At 42.7% G+C, this 16,031-nt stretch overlaps 1 protein-coding gene across 9 annotated transcripts in view; it reads left to right on the forward strand.

The window, feature by feature from the left end:
• Lilli (AF4/FMR2 family member lilliputian) overlaps positions 1-16,031 on the forward strand; it is a 158,965-nt gene that overhangs the window by 56,009 nt on the left and 86,925 nt on the right. For all 9 annotated transcript variants that reach the window (XM_072007497.1, XM_072007499.1, XM_072007498.1 and 6 more), the window contains one exon: positions 6,651-6,837. In XM_072007497.1, coding sequence (XP_071863598.1) covers positions 6,651-6,837 — 187 coding nt within the window. The remainder of the gene's footprint in view (positions 1-6,650; positions 6,838-16,031) is intronic.

Genomic DNA, 16,031 nt, shown 5'->3' on the forward strand with positions numbered 1-16,031 from the left:
GAAGTGGAATTTTCCCAGTCGATGTTTGCGAATCGATTTCTGTCGCGAATCGTATTCGGCTATGGTTAAGCTGGCGAAATTAGTAATTAACGCTGCGTGGCTTCGTGCGAAGAAAAAGAAATGAAGATAGCGAGGGTGATTACGAGATACACGGAAAAAGAAACAGAGGACAAGAAAGAGAGAGAGAAAAGCAGTCGAATCGTTGGGAATTTGCGACCGCGCAATCCGGCATTTAGCCTTCGTCGGCTCAAAATAAACGCGACAACTCAGGGATTCCCCTTGCCACTCCTCTGCGGTTCGCGCTTTCGATTCGTCTCGCTCTTGTACGCGTTCATCGGTCTTTATCTCTTGTCGATCCTCTCCGTACTCTCGTGTATCTATTTCCCTCGCGAGCGTACACTCTTCGTCGCTGGTTGTTCGTCGTTCCCATCCTATCCCCGGTGCGAATACTTTCGCTGTCTCGGTCGTTTATCGCCGGTGTAGCTAACTAAGCTCGAATCTAATTCGCCACACGTACGGCCACGTGCGTGCAACGGCGGTAGCGGACTCGGTGTGTGCGTGCACGCGCAGTCGGACGAACGCGAGCGCGTCTGCGTTACTCTTTCGCGTACTAGTTTACACTTGGCGTTACGGGCGCGCGCGTACACCGGCGGACTTCTAAAGAGCACGACGTGCGTTCACCACCCAACAGAGTAGCGGCGGGCAGCGTTACGTTTCGCGCCAAAAAAGAAGCTGGAACCAAGCGATGAAATCTCACTGCCCGTTTCCACCAGAAAGTTCTACATCGTCACGTGCAGATACTTTCTGCTCTTAGGAAGTTGCCACGGATGAGATTTCACGTCGCGCGAATGTTGTTTTAACGGTAACCTTTTCGTTGGGATGTCGTCGCAAGTACATGTTAACCCTTTCGCTATCGCGGTCCAAGGAAGACGTCGCTGTTGTCAGGCCGAGTTTCAAATTGTCAACGCGTTACGTAATACGATACGTATATTTTTGCACATATAGTAATAGAAAAATATAAGTAGACGATCCGAGTAGGTTTTAGAATGCGTCACGTATGCGTGACGCTCGGGCTGTAGAAAGCAACTAAGTGCGTCACGTAGGTGTAACTGGCGTTACCGAGAGGGCTAATTAAACACCGAATATATTCAATTCAATATCGGATAATAATGAAACGTTTAATCGCGTTTGTTCGACTCTTCGTTAATTTCGAAAACGAGGACAAGCGTATCGACGCGATGTTCCATTCGCGATAGCGTTAATTTTTCTCGACGATCTTCGCGAATCAACCCCTTCTGTCTTGAATGGTTTCTCAGTTATCGACAAGAGGGAGAAAATCCTTGTTAAATCGAAACTGTAACATGTAGTAGCAAAAATGTGACTCGATATTACCGTCGAGGGGTTAACGAGTTTCTTGGGAGAGACGGCTTTTCAAGAATTTTAAACCATCGAACGTGTTTTCTAGAATATCATTTAGGCTACGAAACCTTTAGCAAACCGATAGATCGATCGCTGCAGCAACGCGATCAGGCAATGGAAAACCAGTTCATTCAGCCAATTTTGGTGAATCAATAGGAAAGATATCGTACACTTAATACAATTTATAAGACGTTGATATCCAAAATAACGCGGAACGTAGACGCGCAGGTACGAATTTAAACATCGACGTGCTCGGTTTCCGAGATATTTGCGCGAGAATAGAGCACTATGTAGGATGGTGCATGTTAGCACGTCACCGGTTGCTCGAGTACCGCTGCGCTGACGTAGATCGATCGCTACCTGACGCGACGGTCTCCGTGTTCGTGCCTTGCGGAACGCGGGAAATCGGATGACGCCTCGTTATCGTGCAGACTCGCAAATATACGCCACGAAATGTTTATTCCGGGACTGGCCGTTGGAATTTCCAGTTGATTAACGAGAGAGGAAGAGAGAGAGCGAGAGAGAGAAAAAGAGGAGCATCCCAGCCGCGCTCTCTCGCGAAACGAACTGGGAAACGTTTTCCATTTACAGTTCATATTCGTCATCGTTACCGACGTGAATGTACGATTTTTTAATTAAAAATACACACTTGCACGGCCATTCGATATCCGATTGCGTTCTCTGTGGGTCGATTTCTGACCCTGTGCTTTTCGATAAATATTCTCGACCGATTTCCCATTTTCGCGGTTGCGTTTCGCAAATTCATCGGTAAAGGGTTAATAGTTTGAAAAGTTTTTAGACAATTCGTTAGAAATTTATTTACGTCTTTATGAGACAACTAAGCCATTCAGAAACCGACGTCGTTCAACTTGGCAAATTGAAACGTACGGAAAAATGACGATGTTCTACGCTCGTTGTCTTCTAAGTTTATCTTAGAATTTACCGTTATTTACCGTCATCTTCTCGCGATAAATGAACTTACGGTCGAACATCAAGCGAATACTTGTGAAATCAACGAGGAAAGTAATAAAATTAGGAAATTGATAAAAAGTGAAGTCGATCGATTTTTGCTTGACAAGAACCAACGATCGAAGTCCAATGAATATTTCTAACAATATTTTCTGTTACATATCAGACATCTGTTACGTGTTTGAAGTAAAGTTATTTTTACTTGGAGAATATAATTATCGTTAATGAGATGTATCAACAACGAATCGATTAATTGCTTCGATCGGTCCACGAGTAAATACGATACGCGAAGGAGATAGCGGGACGACCGAGAAGAGAGAAAAAAAATTGGATTCATTCGCTTTACTCTCTGTCGATTAGCCGACTTCCTTCTTCCCGTTTGTTCATCGCGAATCGCAGAAAATGCGAGAGCTCTCTTAAATCGTCTCTTCTTCGTTACCATTTCTAACGGACCGCGATTAACGCGAGTTAATTATCTCCGGAGGTGATATTCCGCCTCGGGACGGATCGATCCGCCGCTAAGTGATTCGTTTGGAAAACTCGTTGGCAGATATTTGATCGTGCCGTTGGAAAAAGGATGTTGCTGCTCGATTTTTAAAAAATTCCCGATCGTATCGTATCGACGCCGCATCTTCCAATTTCTTTTTTTCTGAATTTTTTATCCGTCTAAAGTGGTTCGTTTAAGAAAAGGAAAAATTCATATAGAATTACTGTAATATAACTGTGTTACAGTTGCCAGTTCATTTACACAGCATTGAGTTTTTATAGACGTGCGAAGATACTATACCATTTAATAATACGAGATTTAATATAATTGGATCTACTTAATTATTCATGTAAACGTTATAACAAATACACTGCGATATGTAAATACATTTTGTAGCCACTACATATGAATAAAGATGCGGACAGAATTTATGCACTAACCCGGTACGATTCGATATTGATCAGAGTCGTTTTCCTTCAGTCGTTAACTCGTTAAGTCGTTATTTTCTTTCCTGCACGCAACGTTATTTAATTTGTAAAATAGTCGGACACCATCGAGTCGGCGATCAATCTGACGGGACCGAAATGATTTGTCGTGACACTCGATGACGTCGATGGACGTCGCCGGCCGACGAGAACGATCGTGCCGAATTGCCGATGGAAAATTTGGAAAATTGTCCGACCGGCGGAAATTCAGCCGAGCGAACATGAATCCTGAAGGGCGGCGTATCCCGTTTCCATTTACCGAGGCGTTAATCATGAAAGCGCGCAGGCTTCGTTTGCACGATGAACATTGTCGGCTTTGTGACCTGTCGAACACTACGATAAAATGGCTGGCTTCCCCTGCTTTTCGTTGCAATCGTCTTCCAAAATCTCTTAACGACAGACTCGTGTAAATGGTTGCCGGATGCGTGGGCGTGAAAAAGAAGAGATCGTCGAGGGTTTGAACACTCGCAGCCTGGTGAAACTGCCCCAATTTTACTTGAACGCAAACTATAGCGCGGACGATGAGCGAATGCTCGTCGAAACTGTACTAACAGTTCTCGACACTTGAAAATCGCTACAGCTTTGAACGTTCCATACAGATACGAAATCCTTTAGCCAAAGCTATTGGCAGAGGAGAAGGTTGAAACGCGAAATAAGGTAGAATCGTTACGATTAGGAAATTTATTATTATTATTATTATTTCCTTACACCGTTAGGTTACAGTTTTCAAGAAACGAATAAGTAAAATTATACGCGTACCGATACGGTAGATTCGTAGAACAGGGTATTAAATTACGATGGAAAAGAGAAATTCAGTTTTCATTAATTAACCTGGATCTCCGTGACTTATTTTTTCGACTTTGATTTATATTGATATCTTCAATCGGTGGAAATTGAGTATCATGAAGATTATAACATCCTTTCGCAGCAGCTGTTATCGTTTATCGCTGCTCGATCGTTCAATCGAAATTTTTTATTTCAGTCACGATTGGAAGATTTTGCGCGTGTAAATCGAAGTGAAATTTACCTCGAATCATTTCGTGATTTTGCAACAAATCAGATGCCGATATGTTGTTCCATAATAATCGTACTTTTCGAATACATAGCTCCCGATAGTAGCAACAAGACTCTTGATTGCTAACAATATACGTCTTCTCGTTGAACACGAAGCACAGAATATTTTCGCGTTTCTTCTCATATCGAAGATTAATGATGCCTCGTAATATACAATAAGCTTGATTACTCTGTGCAAAGTTCAACATTGAATTTGAAGATGTTGACTCTCGACCGATTCCGATGACTCTGCTCCGCTATGTCTCGCGTTTCTATCGTCTTCTGTATACGTTAAACGCTATAGCAATACGCGCGCGATACGCGCGCGGATATTCGTATCGGATTTTGGTGGTCGTTATAGCGGTGTGCATGGTCGTTTTATCAGAGAATTTTAGCAATCGCGAGAGCAACGTGTCCTCAGCCTGGCAAAGATATCGGCAGAGGGGAAAAGGAAGGGGATGAATTTTAGTAACCAGGGAATCGGTCGTATCTGGACTCGTAAATGGGGAGAGATACAGGCGCGTGGAGGAACGAGACGAGATGGTACGCCGCCGGTAATATCTGTCCCGCCGCCGACTCGTCGGCCAATGGCCCCAGACTCCATTGACTGAATCCTGAACCGTGAATTCGACGTCGCGACTCGTCCCAGGTCCTGTGAATTTTGCACCGATCTCGCGCTATCGACCCGAAGCGATCTTTCTGCAGCGTTTTGTCCCGTCCCCTCGATATTTCCGGTGGCCGCGAAAAATCGACAACAATCACCGCACCGACGAGCCGCACCGTGTTCGTTAATGAACGCGGCGGCGAGGATTAGCAGCGCGGATCGATATCCGCTGGACGGAAATTAGTAATTCTTTGCGAGCGTGCCGGTTTCCATCGTATGGAAATACGTCGGTTGGTTGGCCGGCGGATCGAATCGGGATTGAAAAGCGATTCGTTGACCCAGTTTTCATTGTTCGATCGACGATTCTCAACGATGGGTTTCTTTAATGTAACGCGTAATTCGATTCCGCGGTGGAAGATAAGAAGCAACAGGAAAAAGCTTTCCGTCGGTTGGCAGTTGGTGGCGATCCTGACAGAATCGATAATTCGCGAGCCATGTTGGAGCCTGGTTCGTTCGTACGCAATTGCCGACGTCGTCGTCGCCGGAAACGCGACTAAACAGGTGTTTGCGCCAGCTGCAGCTGCTCCCTCTATGGCTCGTCACGAATCTCTCCTGTCTCTGTTTGCCTAGTTTCTTTCATCGTTGTCGGTATTCTTTTAAAACGTGGGAGTTACTCTCGACAGCGTGTCACACGTGCGATGAAACACCGGCTCTCTGCCGATTTCCGGTCAGAGGATGGACGATTCTCGCCGCGGTGATCACTCGCGCGACGAATCGATCGATCGCTCCGCCGATAATATCTGCGGTTGACAGCGGCAAGAAGCGCGACAGAATTTTCTTTAAAAAGACGTACTTAAAATAGAACGTTTGCTCAGCCAATGTCACGGATATCGAACATCGACACGCAACGCGACCCACGCCGATTCTAGCGCGTCTTGTATCTGCATTCGCTGAAGAAGTCCATTTGTGTCTCCTCTATCGATCTTCTCATTTTCTAGTTAAATACACTCGATCTGTCTTTTCGTTGGTATAAAAACAACCTGTAAATACGCACACGCTCCGGTCAGAAATCATCTTTAAACGCGAGTTTAAAAATCAGTTTGTTATATAGTTTTCGGAACAGCATAATTTTTAGTTTTTCTTATAATATATACAGTTATCAAATATGTGTTAATATCATTTACGTTATGTATAATTACAACACATATTCGTATCTGTGTTGGACGAGTTAAGTGTCCCGTAACCCGTGGTACTGTATATTGACACCGGTATACATTATTAACCATGAGCATAATTTATTAGTCGTTACATTTAATGGAGAATTCCAATTAATCTGAACTTTACTCTATGTATAATATTTTACAAGTAACGTTTATAGTAAAGAAACTAGAAAATAAAAATACTCGAAAGCGTTCGATTTATACTGAATATCGTTAGATATTCCAATGCGTACATTAAAGTACCTCAACATTGTGCAAATAACTCTACAATCGGCGCACGTATCAATTCGAAATAATCGGCGATGTCGATGGATGATTCGTAAGCGACAGTCGAGTCGAATCGGAAACGATAATCCGCCGATTATCATGAAAGTTCAACGGAGACCTAATCGAAAGGAATATTTGACTTGCAGCGTGGACCGGGACCGGCTTCGGGAGCGGGAACGACAAGCCCGCGCGGCGATGTCGGTCCAGGCCGAACAAGCGGCTGCAGGAGGTGGTCCTGACACCAGACACCATCACCATGGCCACCACAACCACGCTCACCATCATGCTAATCCACACGCTGTCGCCGCTCCGCTCTTCCGTGCTCCTGTCAGGGTAAGTCTCCAATCTTATTTTTCTTCTTTGCCTTCCTTGTGTCATCGACTATGATACCTACTTATTTACGCCAGGACAAAGTCCTCGCGAAAGCGTTTCTGGTCGGTGGATCTAAGGATAGACTAGTTGATTTCGCTACTTTTATTTCGCAACTTATTTCGCGGTATGAAAACAAGGATAAATATTTCTGTCGTTTAGACTTTAGACGTAAATTTTTATGGTAATGTGTTTTATACAAGGAATGAGGACAAGGATCGACGATCGTAATGTAAACATACCGATCAAAACAGATGAAAGATCGTTCCTTGTGTTACTCTCGCTCTGTAAATATACTACTAGAGTATTCATTTCCATATTTGTTTTATGATTTTATGAATTCTAAATAACTTACTTTTACACTTGGATTACGGCAGTGTTTTAATCGCTTACGTAAAAAGTTATAGCCTTCGTTATAGCGTCATACACACAACATGTTTATTTATCAAGCCTATAGAACGACGCTTTTGTTTGCTTGGTGGATGCGATAAAATTCTTCGTAATGATCGTTTTCAGCGGTGTATTACCGCAAAATGTTATCACATCCAATACATTCCCATAGCCCTTGTCCATCGTGTATGATTTATAGAAATAAATATAATTTGAAAGATAGAAACGAACAGGTATACATATTTCAGACAATTTATACAGCGTGTCACGCGTCGCGTGACAGATTACACGTTAGTTTATCGAATGATTCGATCTGACTCCCTTTCGTTTGTCGAACAATTTAATATAATCTGATAATTTTTACATTTACGAAATGTACGTACGACATAGTAGCTTGTAAAATCCATTTCAAGTTTCTAATTACAACGCCTGGTATCGATAGCATCTCTTTGAAATCGATACGATATTTACCTAGTCACGATTCAGTCAGCTCGTGCAGAGGATTACATCGTCACTCACTTACCTCCAGTCTTCCAGATTTAGTATTGTGGTTCGTTAGAGTATTAGCGCTTCGATACCATATTTAGGTGCCATATGGCGTCGCCCTCCTTTTTCTTGCTGGTCCACGCAAGTCAGGAGGAAACATTTGGCCGCTTCTCGAACGGATCCTCAGGGTGTTCCGATTTCATCCCTGAAAGATGAATACCGAAGCGGTAGCAGCTGCCTAAAGGGTCTACAGAGAAATCCCATACGATCGTTACGATGCCAAAAAGCTCGTCCAGCTTCTCCCATGGCTCGTAAACATCGGCAGCCGCTTCTTCCATTTCGCTCGAGCCCGACCTGAATTTCTATTCACGTCGTTTCTCCGCTTTTATTTCCAACCCTTTGGTACATCAAAGATCAGACAAATCGAGTCGAAGTAGGAAAAACGATAGAAAGGTTCTACGAACGTGCGCCGTTCGATAGCCAAATCCCTTCAAATTCCATAAATCGAAGAAAATGGAAAGTTGCGACGGTGTTTTAGAAATGAGAGTATAGTTTGAAGTGTTTTCTGTGATATCGATCGACAATCATCGATGCGATTTCTTGCACAGCATGCGGATGACCTTTCGAACGTCTCTCGCCTCTGAACCCCTCTTCGCTGCTCAACAGGTGTTCCGCGACTTTTAAACTTCTCTAATAACCGCTTTACGAGCCTTATACGACGCACCTTGCTCTCCCAACCAAATTTTCTAACTTCTTTTACATTCATTTTAAAGAGTCGAGTCTCCGTACTACGTCAATAATAAACAGTTGGCTCCTCGGTTCTTTCCGTTAATCCTGTTAGGTTGTGATTACTACAGTGATTACACGTTTAAGTCAAAATACATGCAACGTAACTGCTCTCATAAGAATCTACACAGTAGTAGTAGTATGTAGTATTTGTCGCTTGTATGGAGTTTACGTTCGGTAAAATCTTGGTGTATATACGTGTAAGTGTGCACACGCGCGAAGATACGAATCGTGTTCTAAAGTTAAATGTTCTAAAGTTAAGGTTAAAGTCGTGGTCTCTTGATGTTAGCTAGTTCGACAGATTAGTTTACCTAGGTTTGTTCCTAGTGTAGCGCCTGACTCGTTTTCCTATTATTCTTCTAAGTAGAAGGATTTTAATCTCATGCATAGATTTATATATATATCTATCTTTTAATAGCTTTTCTTCTTGAAGAGAAAGCCTACTTATAATATTCATACTTTTTAAGGATGCTGGTCTACGTTGCCTGTATCGAGGACACTCGACTAGAATACGTTCCAACGTATCCATTTCGCTCCTATTGCACAGTTTGCGATTTAGGTTCTTGTTAATAAGATATAGAACACCTTACAGGTTTACATAGGTTTACATTCATTCAATTTTACCAATAGTCTTGATCGGACCAGGATTCTTTCGTAGGTAAGAGCCTGTACATTTTGCTTCTTCTTTTTGGTCTAATTCTTCGAGGTTTTATATAAGACGTTTACGCAAGACACCGGCACGTGGAGGCATTTGTCCTCGCTGTATCTTGGCTGAAGGAGTTTTCGTTAATCCTGTTTGGGATTCTGTTTCACAAGGATCCCTGTACTTGATCATCGCGACGCGTTAGGCCATCAGAAGCACGTGTCCAGTGTGTAATCATAACCTTAATCATCGTTTGCATGACGCCAAGTACACGGATAATTCATAGATTAATCGAAGAAGAAACTCCAAGTAAACTTTCACCCCGCGTACGTCGCTGCGACCTTGTTTTCGCGCGATATAAAACGGGATCGTTAAAAGGTGCGCGCAAGAACTCTAGAAAGGCAACGTTAGAAGGCGAGAGAGGGAAAAAACGGGAAGATACACGGTAAGGAGAAGTTTCTAGCTTTCTATCGGTTCGATCGGCCTTCGTGTTCCTCCTCGCGAATCTGAAAGTCTAGCGTCACGTAACTCGTCAGCCAGATCGCGCACTCGCGACCACGAACGTGACTGCGCCTCTTATTTCGCTACCGGAACCGATTCACGAAAGCTTGCATTTGACTCGACAGTGTAACAAAGCCTCGAAGAACGTGGTAGAACGAGCCGTATTATAATTAAACATTCGCACGTATAACGTTTAAGTTTCCGAAAATTTCATTCTAACAATCTATCGACAGTCTTACTTCTATTTCATTATTATTGTTATATTTCTATAATTATATAATTTTAGATGCACTCGTAGCGTGCAACAACGAAACGCAGAAAAGCTGTGTATGCGTTACGCGATTCGCAATACGAACTGCTGGCAGAAAAACATAGTTCTTTCGACATTCCGCCAGCAGCGAATTTTATAATAGTTATTGCAGCGTGGGTGACATCCTACTCTGTATCCTTTTCGAGACATTAGTATTCGTCAAGATTGGAGTCGTCGAAGGGTCAACTGTATATTTCGATTACATTAATTCGTCCAATATAAAAATACAAGTGTAATATTAGCTGGTCTTAAATTGTAGGCTACTGACGTAAGTTTTATCAATCGAAACTTAAACTTCCCGTTTGTAACCTTTCACTGAAATCTCAATGTACCAATCTTACTGCATCGTTTCCTATTCCACACGTTGCAATTACTGTATCGGTAAAAACGAACCTGTTTTCGAGCCTGTTTTTGACTTTATAATCTTTCTACATTCTCTTCGCCAAAGTCACATTCCCTACCCTAGTTGCGGCTAGATCGGTCGATGTCACTACTTCGCGCCTTATTTTACAGTCTACCTATATCACTCGCATCGACCTTACATCAAAGCGCCTGTGCCCGACGAGCCTGTTTATCTTCAGCTTGTAAGCTGCTTGCGAGCTCCAACGTATATAGACACGATGCTACTTTTGACAATCAGTGTGCAACGTCGGAGTGCTCGACGCAACGAGTAGGACGAAGTTTAGTTCGATAGTAGAATTCAGGACGATCTCGACGAAAAAGAAAGGGGGACAAGCGTCGAGGGAACGTACGGACTTGGATATCGTAAATCCAAGTTCGAGAAGAGATCGTAAAGTCGCGAACGCTCTTTGTCGGTTTATCGTGTGCGGTTTCGGCGACGCACAATCTCTTAGAATAGTTACGCGATCGGGGAAAAGTCGTAATTTTGACCATCTTTTATTACATAATTTTGTGTCTCTCTTTAAGTTTTCAAGTCCTCGGAGATCCTTGATTACGATGCTATTTCGATGTTTCTTGACATTTAATAGAATTCCATAAATTCAATAAATATAAATCGCCCACAAGGTTAGAAATGAAACGTCACGATAACGAGATATCGGTATCCGCTGACTTTTTCACTGCCAGTCAGCCGTTTCAGCGTACTCTGCGTCATATCGGAAGTGGGATCCGAGCGTTTCGCGATCGGAAATAAAGACGCGATGCAAGCCGGACAATGGAAGCGAAAGAATAAAAAAGAAAGGACGCAATGGCGAGGACGAAGAGGCAGAGCAAAAGGAGACGCGTGCACGCCTGTGGCGAGACTATGTCGCGACATCGTACGCGAACTTAAGCAGCAGGCGCGTATTTATTGCCGAGATTAACGGCGTGCATTTGCATTTCCATGTAGCCTGGCTCGCACGGCGAAAAGTTGTGATTTAGAGCGAGCAATGGTCGCAACGCGCCGCGAGGGAACGAGATGGTTTCGAGCGGAGGGACGAAGAGAACGAAAGGGGTAAATGGTAAAGAGGGAATGGAGCCTCGCTTTTTCACCGATATGTCCCGCAGTAATGCACTCGGCTGTGCACGAACGCGAAACGACGACAACCGGACGAAGGGCGCACGAGCTGTTCCAGCTAGATGGAGACCTTGCTCGGAGCCGCCACACCGCCGATTATACGCCACTCGTTCTCCGTTAAATCGCTCGTAGTCCGACCGACTCGCGATAGAGGAAGGAACTGCGCGCACCTTCGTGTCGCTTCACCGGCTTGGCAAATTAATGGAACGCTCCTTGCGACCGAAGGTCGTGGGTTTCTAGATTTCGTGCCGCGCCTTTTACGATTTTCTCTGGCGTCGCTTAACGTTACGACGATCGACTAGTTTCCAACGTAACTCGAATAAAATCCTTCCGAAGGAACTCGGATAAAACGTAAGAATTTCAGCTAGAATAATGCAACGCGGAACAAATCATTGAATTGGAGCAACATTCGGTAACTTTGAATATTTTCAAAGTAAGAGAATAGATAAGTATATTACGCGTTAAAGGACAGTGTATCGTACGAGCGGATACATTGCTAATTATGCAGGATGTATTGGTAATTTAAAACTTGCAGAAGATTGTTTCTATCAATCTGGTCGAAATCGGTTGATGAAATCAGTTTCAAGAACTGATGGATCCGGTGGTGGCAAATTAGCGTGACATTACCGTGCTTAGCAGATTACGAACAAGAACTTTGGTCGTGTTTTCCTATTCTTCGCTAGCTGAAATTTAATCAAGTAAAAAATGGTCCGCCTTTTCCGCAACTAGACGTTTGAACTCGATTGTAGGATGTCGGAAAAGCTTGGTTGCGTCACGGTCCTAGGGGCGAACAGCATTCTTTCTGACAACTGTCTGGGTGCATTTTATTTCCGCGCAGCAGATAAGAGGTTGCTCGTTGCTTTTCTTCTTTTTCCTGGCATACACGAACGTGTTTACAGAAGCGAGCAGGTGGAAATGTCTCCTTCGCCGCCTTGAAAGCTGCCGCAATAACCAAGAGAATACTACCGTCTTGTACAGGTGTCGAGTTGCGAGAAGTTGCCTGTCCTTATCTCTGTCTCGTTTCGTTCTTTTTCCTTTTTTCATCCTCTTATTTTTTCGCGATCCGTAACGCGCGTATTTTCGAACACTGAAACGAACCGCGACGCTAATGAGCCAACTTTGCCATCAAACGGTCGTCGCTTGGTTACTGCGAATTCAATTTGGTGGTAATTCGATTCGTTTGGCATTTGCGAATACGACGATCGCGTTAAACGTATCACGTTAAGAGTTTCGACGTACGCGAAATACGAAATCGACATTTTATTCGTAAGGAAATGGTTCGTTAACGCGAAAGATACCGTAAGAAGTCGTGGAGATGTTAAGGCCGAAGAAAACTATCGTAGACTGAAGTACGGAAACCTTGTCCAAGTGAATTCGTATAGACATGTATAGACAAATTTTAGAAGGTCTATGAAGTTTTTCGTTCGTGATATACCACGATATTGCTGCTATTTCAAGTAGACCTTTATTCCATTGTATAATATCTTCGTCTTAAATCTTTTACTGTTACGTTAATGAATGAAAAAAAAATGTAAAAGTCTGTGATAAAAGATGCAGCAAATCCGTGGTATCAAAGCAGGGTACTCTGCGACTGTTTCGAAGTAAACAAACTTTGTCCCAGTTCGAAAGAAGCGATTAGTCGCAACGTGAATCTTTTAGCCGCAGTAGGTCAACGTTATCGAGTCGGTTACGACGACCGTTCGTTGAAAATATTTTCGATATGTCGTAAATAAAGGGTCGTAAGGAACAAGTTTGCGAGATCGTAGAAATCTCGTTCCAGCAACTTTCCTTCGTACGACACGCGGAAGAGGAGGCAGCGTTCGCTAAATGCAACCGCAAATCGTTTCTATCGCAGAATCTGGACATACTTCTGCCCTTTTCGTTCGGAAAACTTGGCTCCGTAGGCGTTTGACGCGGCTAGAAAGCTTTCGATTCCGATGTTTCCGCCGCTTATCTCCGTCAGATTAAACGCCGTTTACGTAATACTGCCGCGTTTCGACTGTTTAAATATTCCGACGAATCCGTTTTGAACACCGTGGATTGCCAGCTGAACGTTCCTTCGCCTACGAAAGCTGTCTGAAACACGCCTGTGGCTGTTTTCTCGAGCTAAAGGGCAAAGAACCATCGAATCGCCGAGAATATGTCGAAAGATTTATCGAAAATATTCAGCACTTTCTGAAACGGCTATGAGAAGACTAACGTTAAAACGGTCAAAGTTGAGTGCTATGTAGCTGCTTACGGTAGGATAGCTTGATTTACTTCAAATCTAATCATTTGCTGTTATTTCTTTATTACTTCCTTGTTTTTTCATATATATATATATGTAAACTCTCTAGAGTTCACGTGGGATAGGGACTCTTTTTGTTTTACGGGTAGCACGATTTTCTTTGTTTCACGGACAGAGCGACCCTCTTATGTTTTACATTACATTTTTGAGAGACACTCATTTCCCAAACGGACGGACAAAGAGCAACATCAGAGACAGACAAGATCACGGAACAATTATTTAAAATTTTGAAGACTGACGGAGAAAGATCGGTAGCTCAGGACGTTGAAAATCGATTCTCGATTTTCAGATAAACATTGTACACAACTTGTTATTTCTCGTTTATGTAATTTATTGTTATTTATTGTTATAGACGGATATCAATTGTTGTTTATTTTTGTATTTTATCTAATTACTTTCACAATAAAACTCGATTTTTAGACTTTAGAATCGATCACCTGAATTATCCCAAGATTTACGATCTTACATATATATATATATATATAGGATAATATTTCATCTTCTTTTTTACTGTATATATGTGTGTATATAAATTACTTAGGCTACCTGTAACGGTAAACCAGATCAGTTTTAGAATTGTTGATGCTAATGGTGAAAATTAGCTCGTTCTACTTTTTTGAATGACGTAACGTAATTAGAGAAATAGGACACACGAATTTCTCATGAATCCTTTTTAACGAACACGAAGAAGGAATAGAAGACTCGTTGTTAATTTGAACGCATCGATAGGAACTCGCATACTCTTACTGCAAGTTGAACAAAGTATCCAGGATTGTATAAATGGTATGTGAAATGGATGGAAACTTGGATAACGATGCTGTTTCTTCTCGACTAGGAGAGTATTTTCTCGTCAATGGAAGGATTTTGATTCGACAGATCTTGTCGAACAATCGCGTGGTCGTGGAAGTTCGAAACGGAACTTTATTCGCCTCGTTGACCTTGCGTTCCGATAAAGTTCGTCGTAGCATTGCGGATTACATGGAAGAAAAGCCATAGGAAGGCAAGGAATGGAATTTTCAGTGACGGGGAAGAAATCTGACAGGCTCGCGTGTAGGAACGTGAAACGGCGATTTTGAATTACACGCGAGATGCACGTTTCGCGGAATACACCCCATCGCGTGCCCGGGACTCGCGCATTTTCACGTTATACCACTTTTTATCGGGAAATATTTGGATCGTGTTGGACCGTTTTCTTCGGCAATCGATAGTCGAACGATAAATAGCGGCAACGTAATGGGGTTGCTAAACGATCTAAATTTCAAAAATAGTAACACGTTGTACTAACATATATATTTACGAAGATCGTAGATCGTGAAAGGTAATGATTGGAAAATATATGCGAGGAACTAGCGAGAAGAAAAATAATCTGAAAAAACAGTGGGCTGCTTTGATATTAAAACCAAAAAATACACACTCGATCGACGTCATTTGTTTTAGTATTTAACGATGCTTTATATAGTAACCGTGGATTCTATAGAAACTAGAATACCTAGAGCTTAGAAATCGTGTTAAGTGCCATTCACTGATTTTGACAAACTTTGTCTTCCACTGCATACATAGATAGCAGCAAGTAGCCTTCTAAAAGATTGACGCCACACGGTCTACGTGTAACATGTGTTTACAGTATCAACTTGGCGCTTCTATAAGACACCTGATGAATTCGATGGAATTCTTCTTTTCCCGCCCAGCCTATATATTCTTTGTGAATACGAAGTAAATACGATTTAACGATAGATCGTAGTTACAATTTTTTTAATTCTTCTTGTTAATATCCTAATTACGCTTATATTTTAACGTGAGGTATCGGACCTGGTATGAATCCAATATTTGAGACGCTTACGTATCCAGATACGATACAAATTTAGATGAAGTTGCGTTTCGTGCGGCACTGGACGAGCCGGTCCCTTGATTAAACAAATAATTAAAGGATTGTAGAGATCAGAATCGGCGAGAAGCAGGTCGGAGAGCGTTCCATGATCGTTTACGAGGAAGATACGAGAGACAACGTCGACAGTATGTCGGTGCCTCACGCCTTCAATTAACCTAATTAGCTACCGTCACGTACTCATTAGGGACCGAGCACTGGTTGCCCGCCCACCGGCAATTCGTCGATTTTACCGGAAATTGTTGCACGGAATTTGCCCTGGTCCTTCTTTAATATCCCCGCAAAAATAATCACCGTATATGTCGAACGGTCGTACGATATTCTCTCTCTTTATTTCCTTTCTTTTCCTTCTTT

Source organism: Bombus fervidus, chromosome 7 (genome assembly GCF_041682495.2).
Source record: "Bombus fervidus isolate BK054 chromosome 7, iyBomFerv1, whole genome shotgun sequence".
Lineage (NCBI taxonomy): Eukaryota > Metazoa > Arthropoda > Insecta > Hymenoptera > Apidae > Bombus > Bombus fervidus.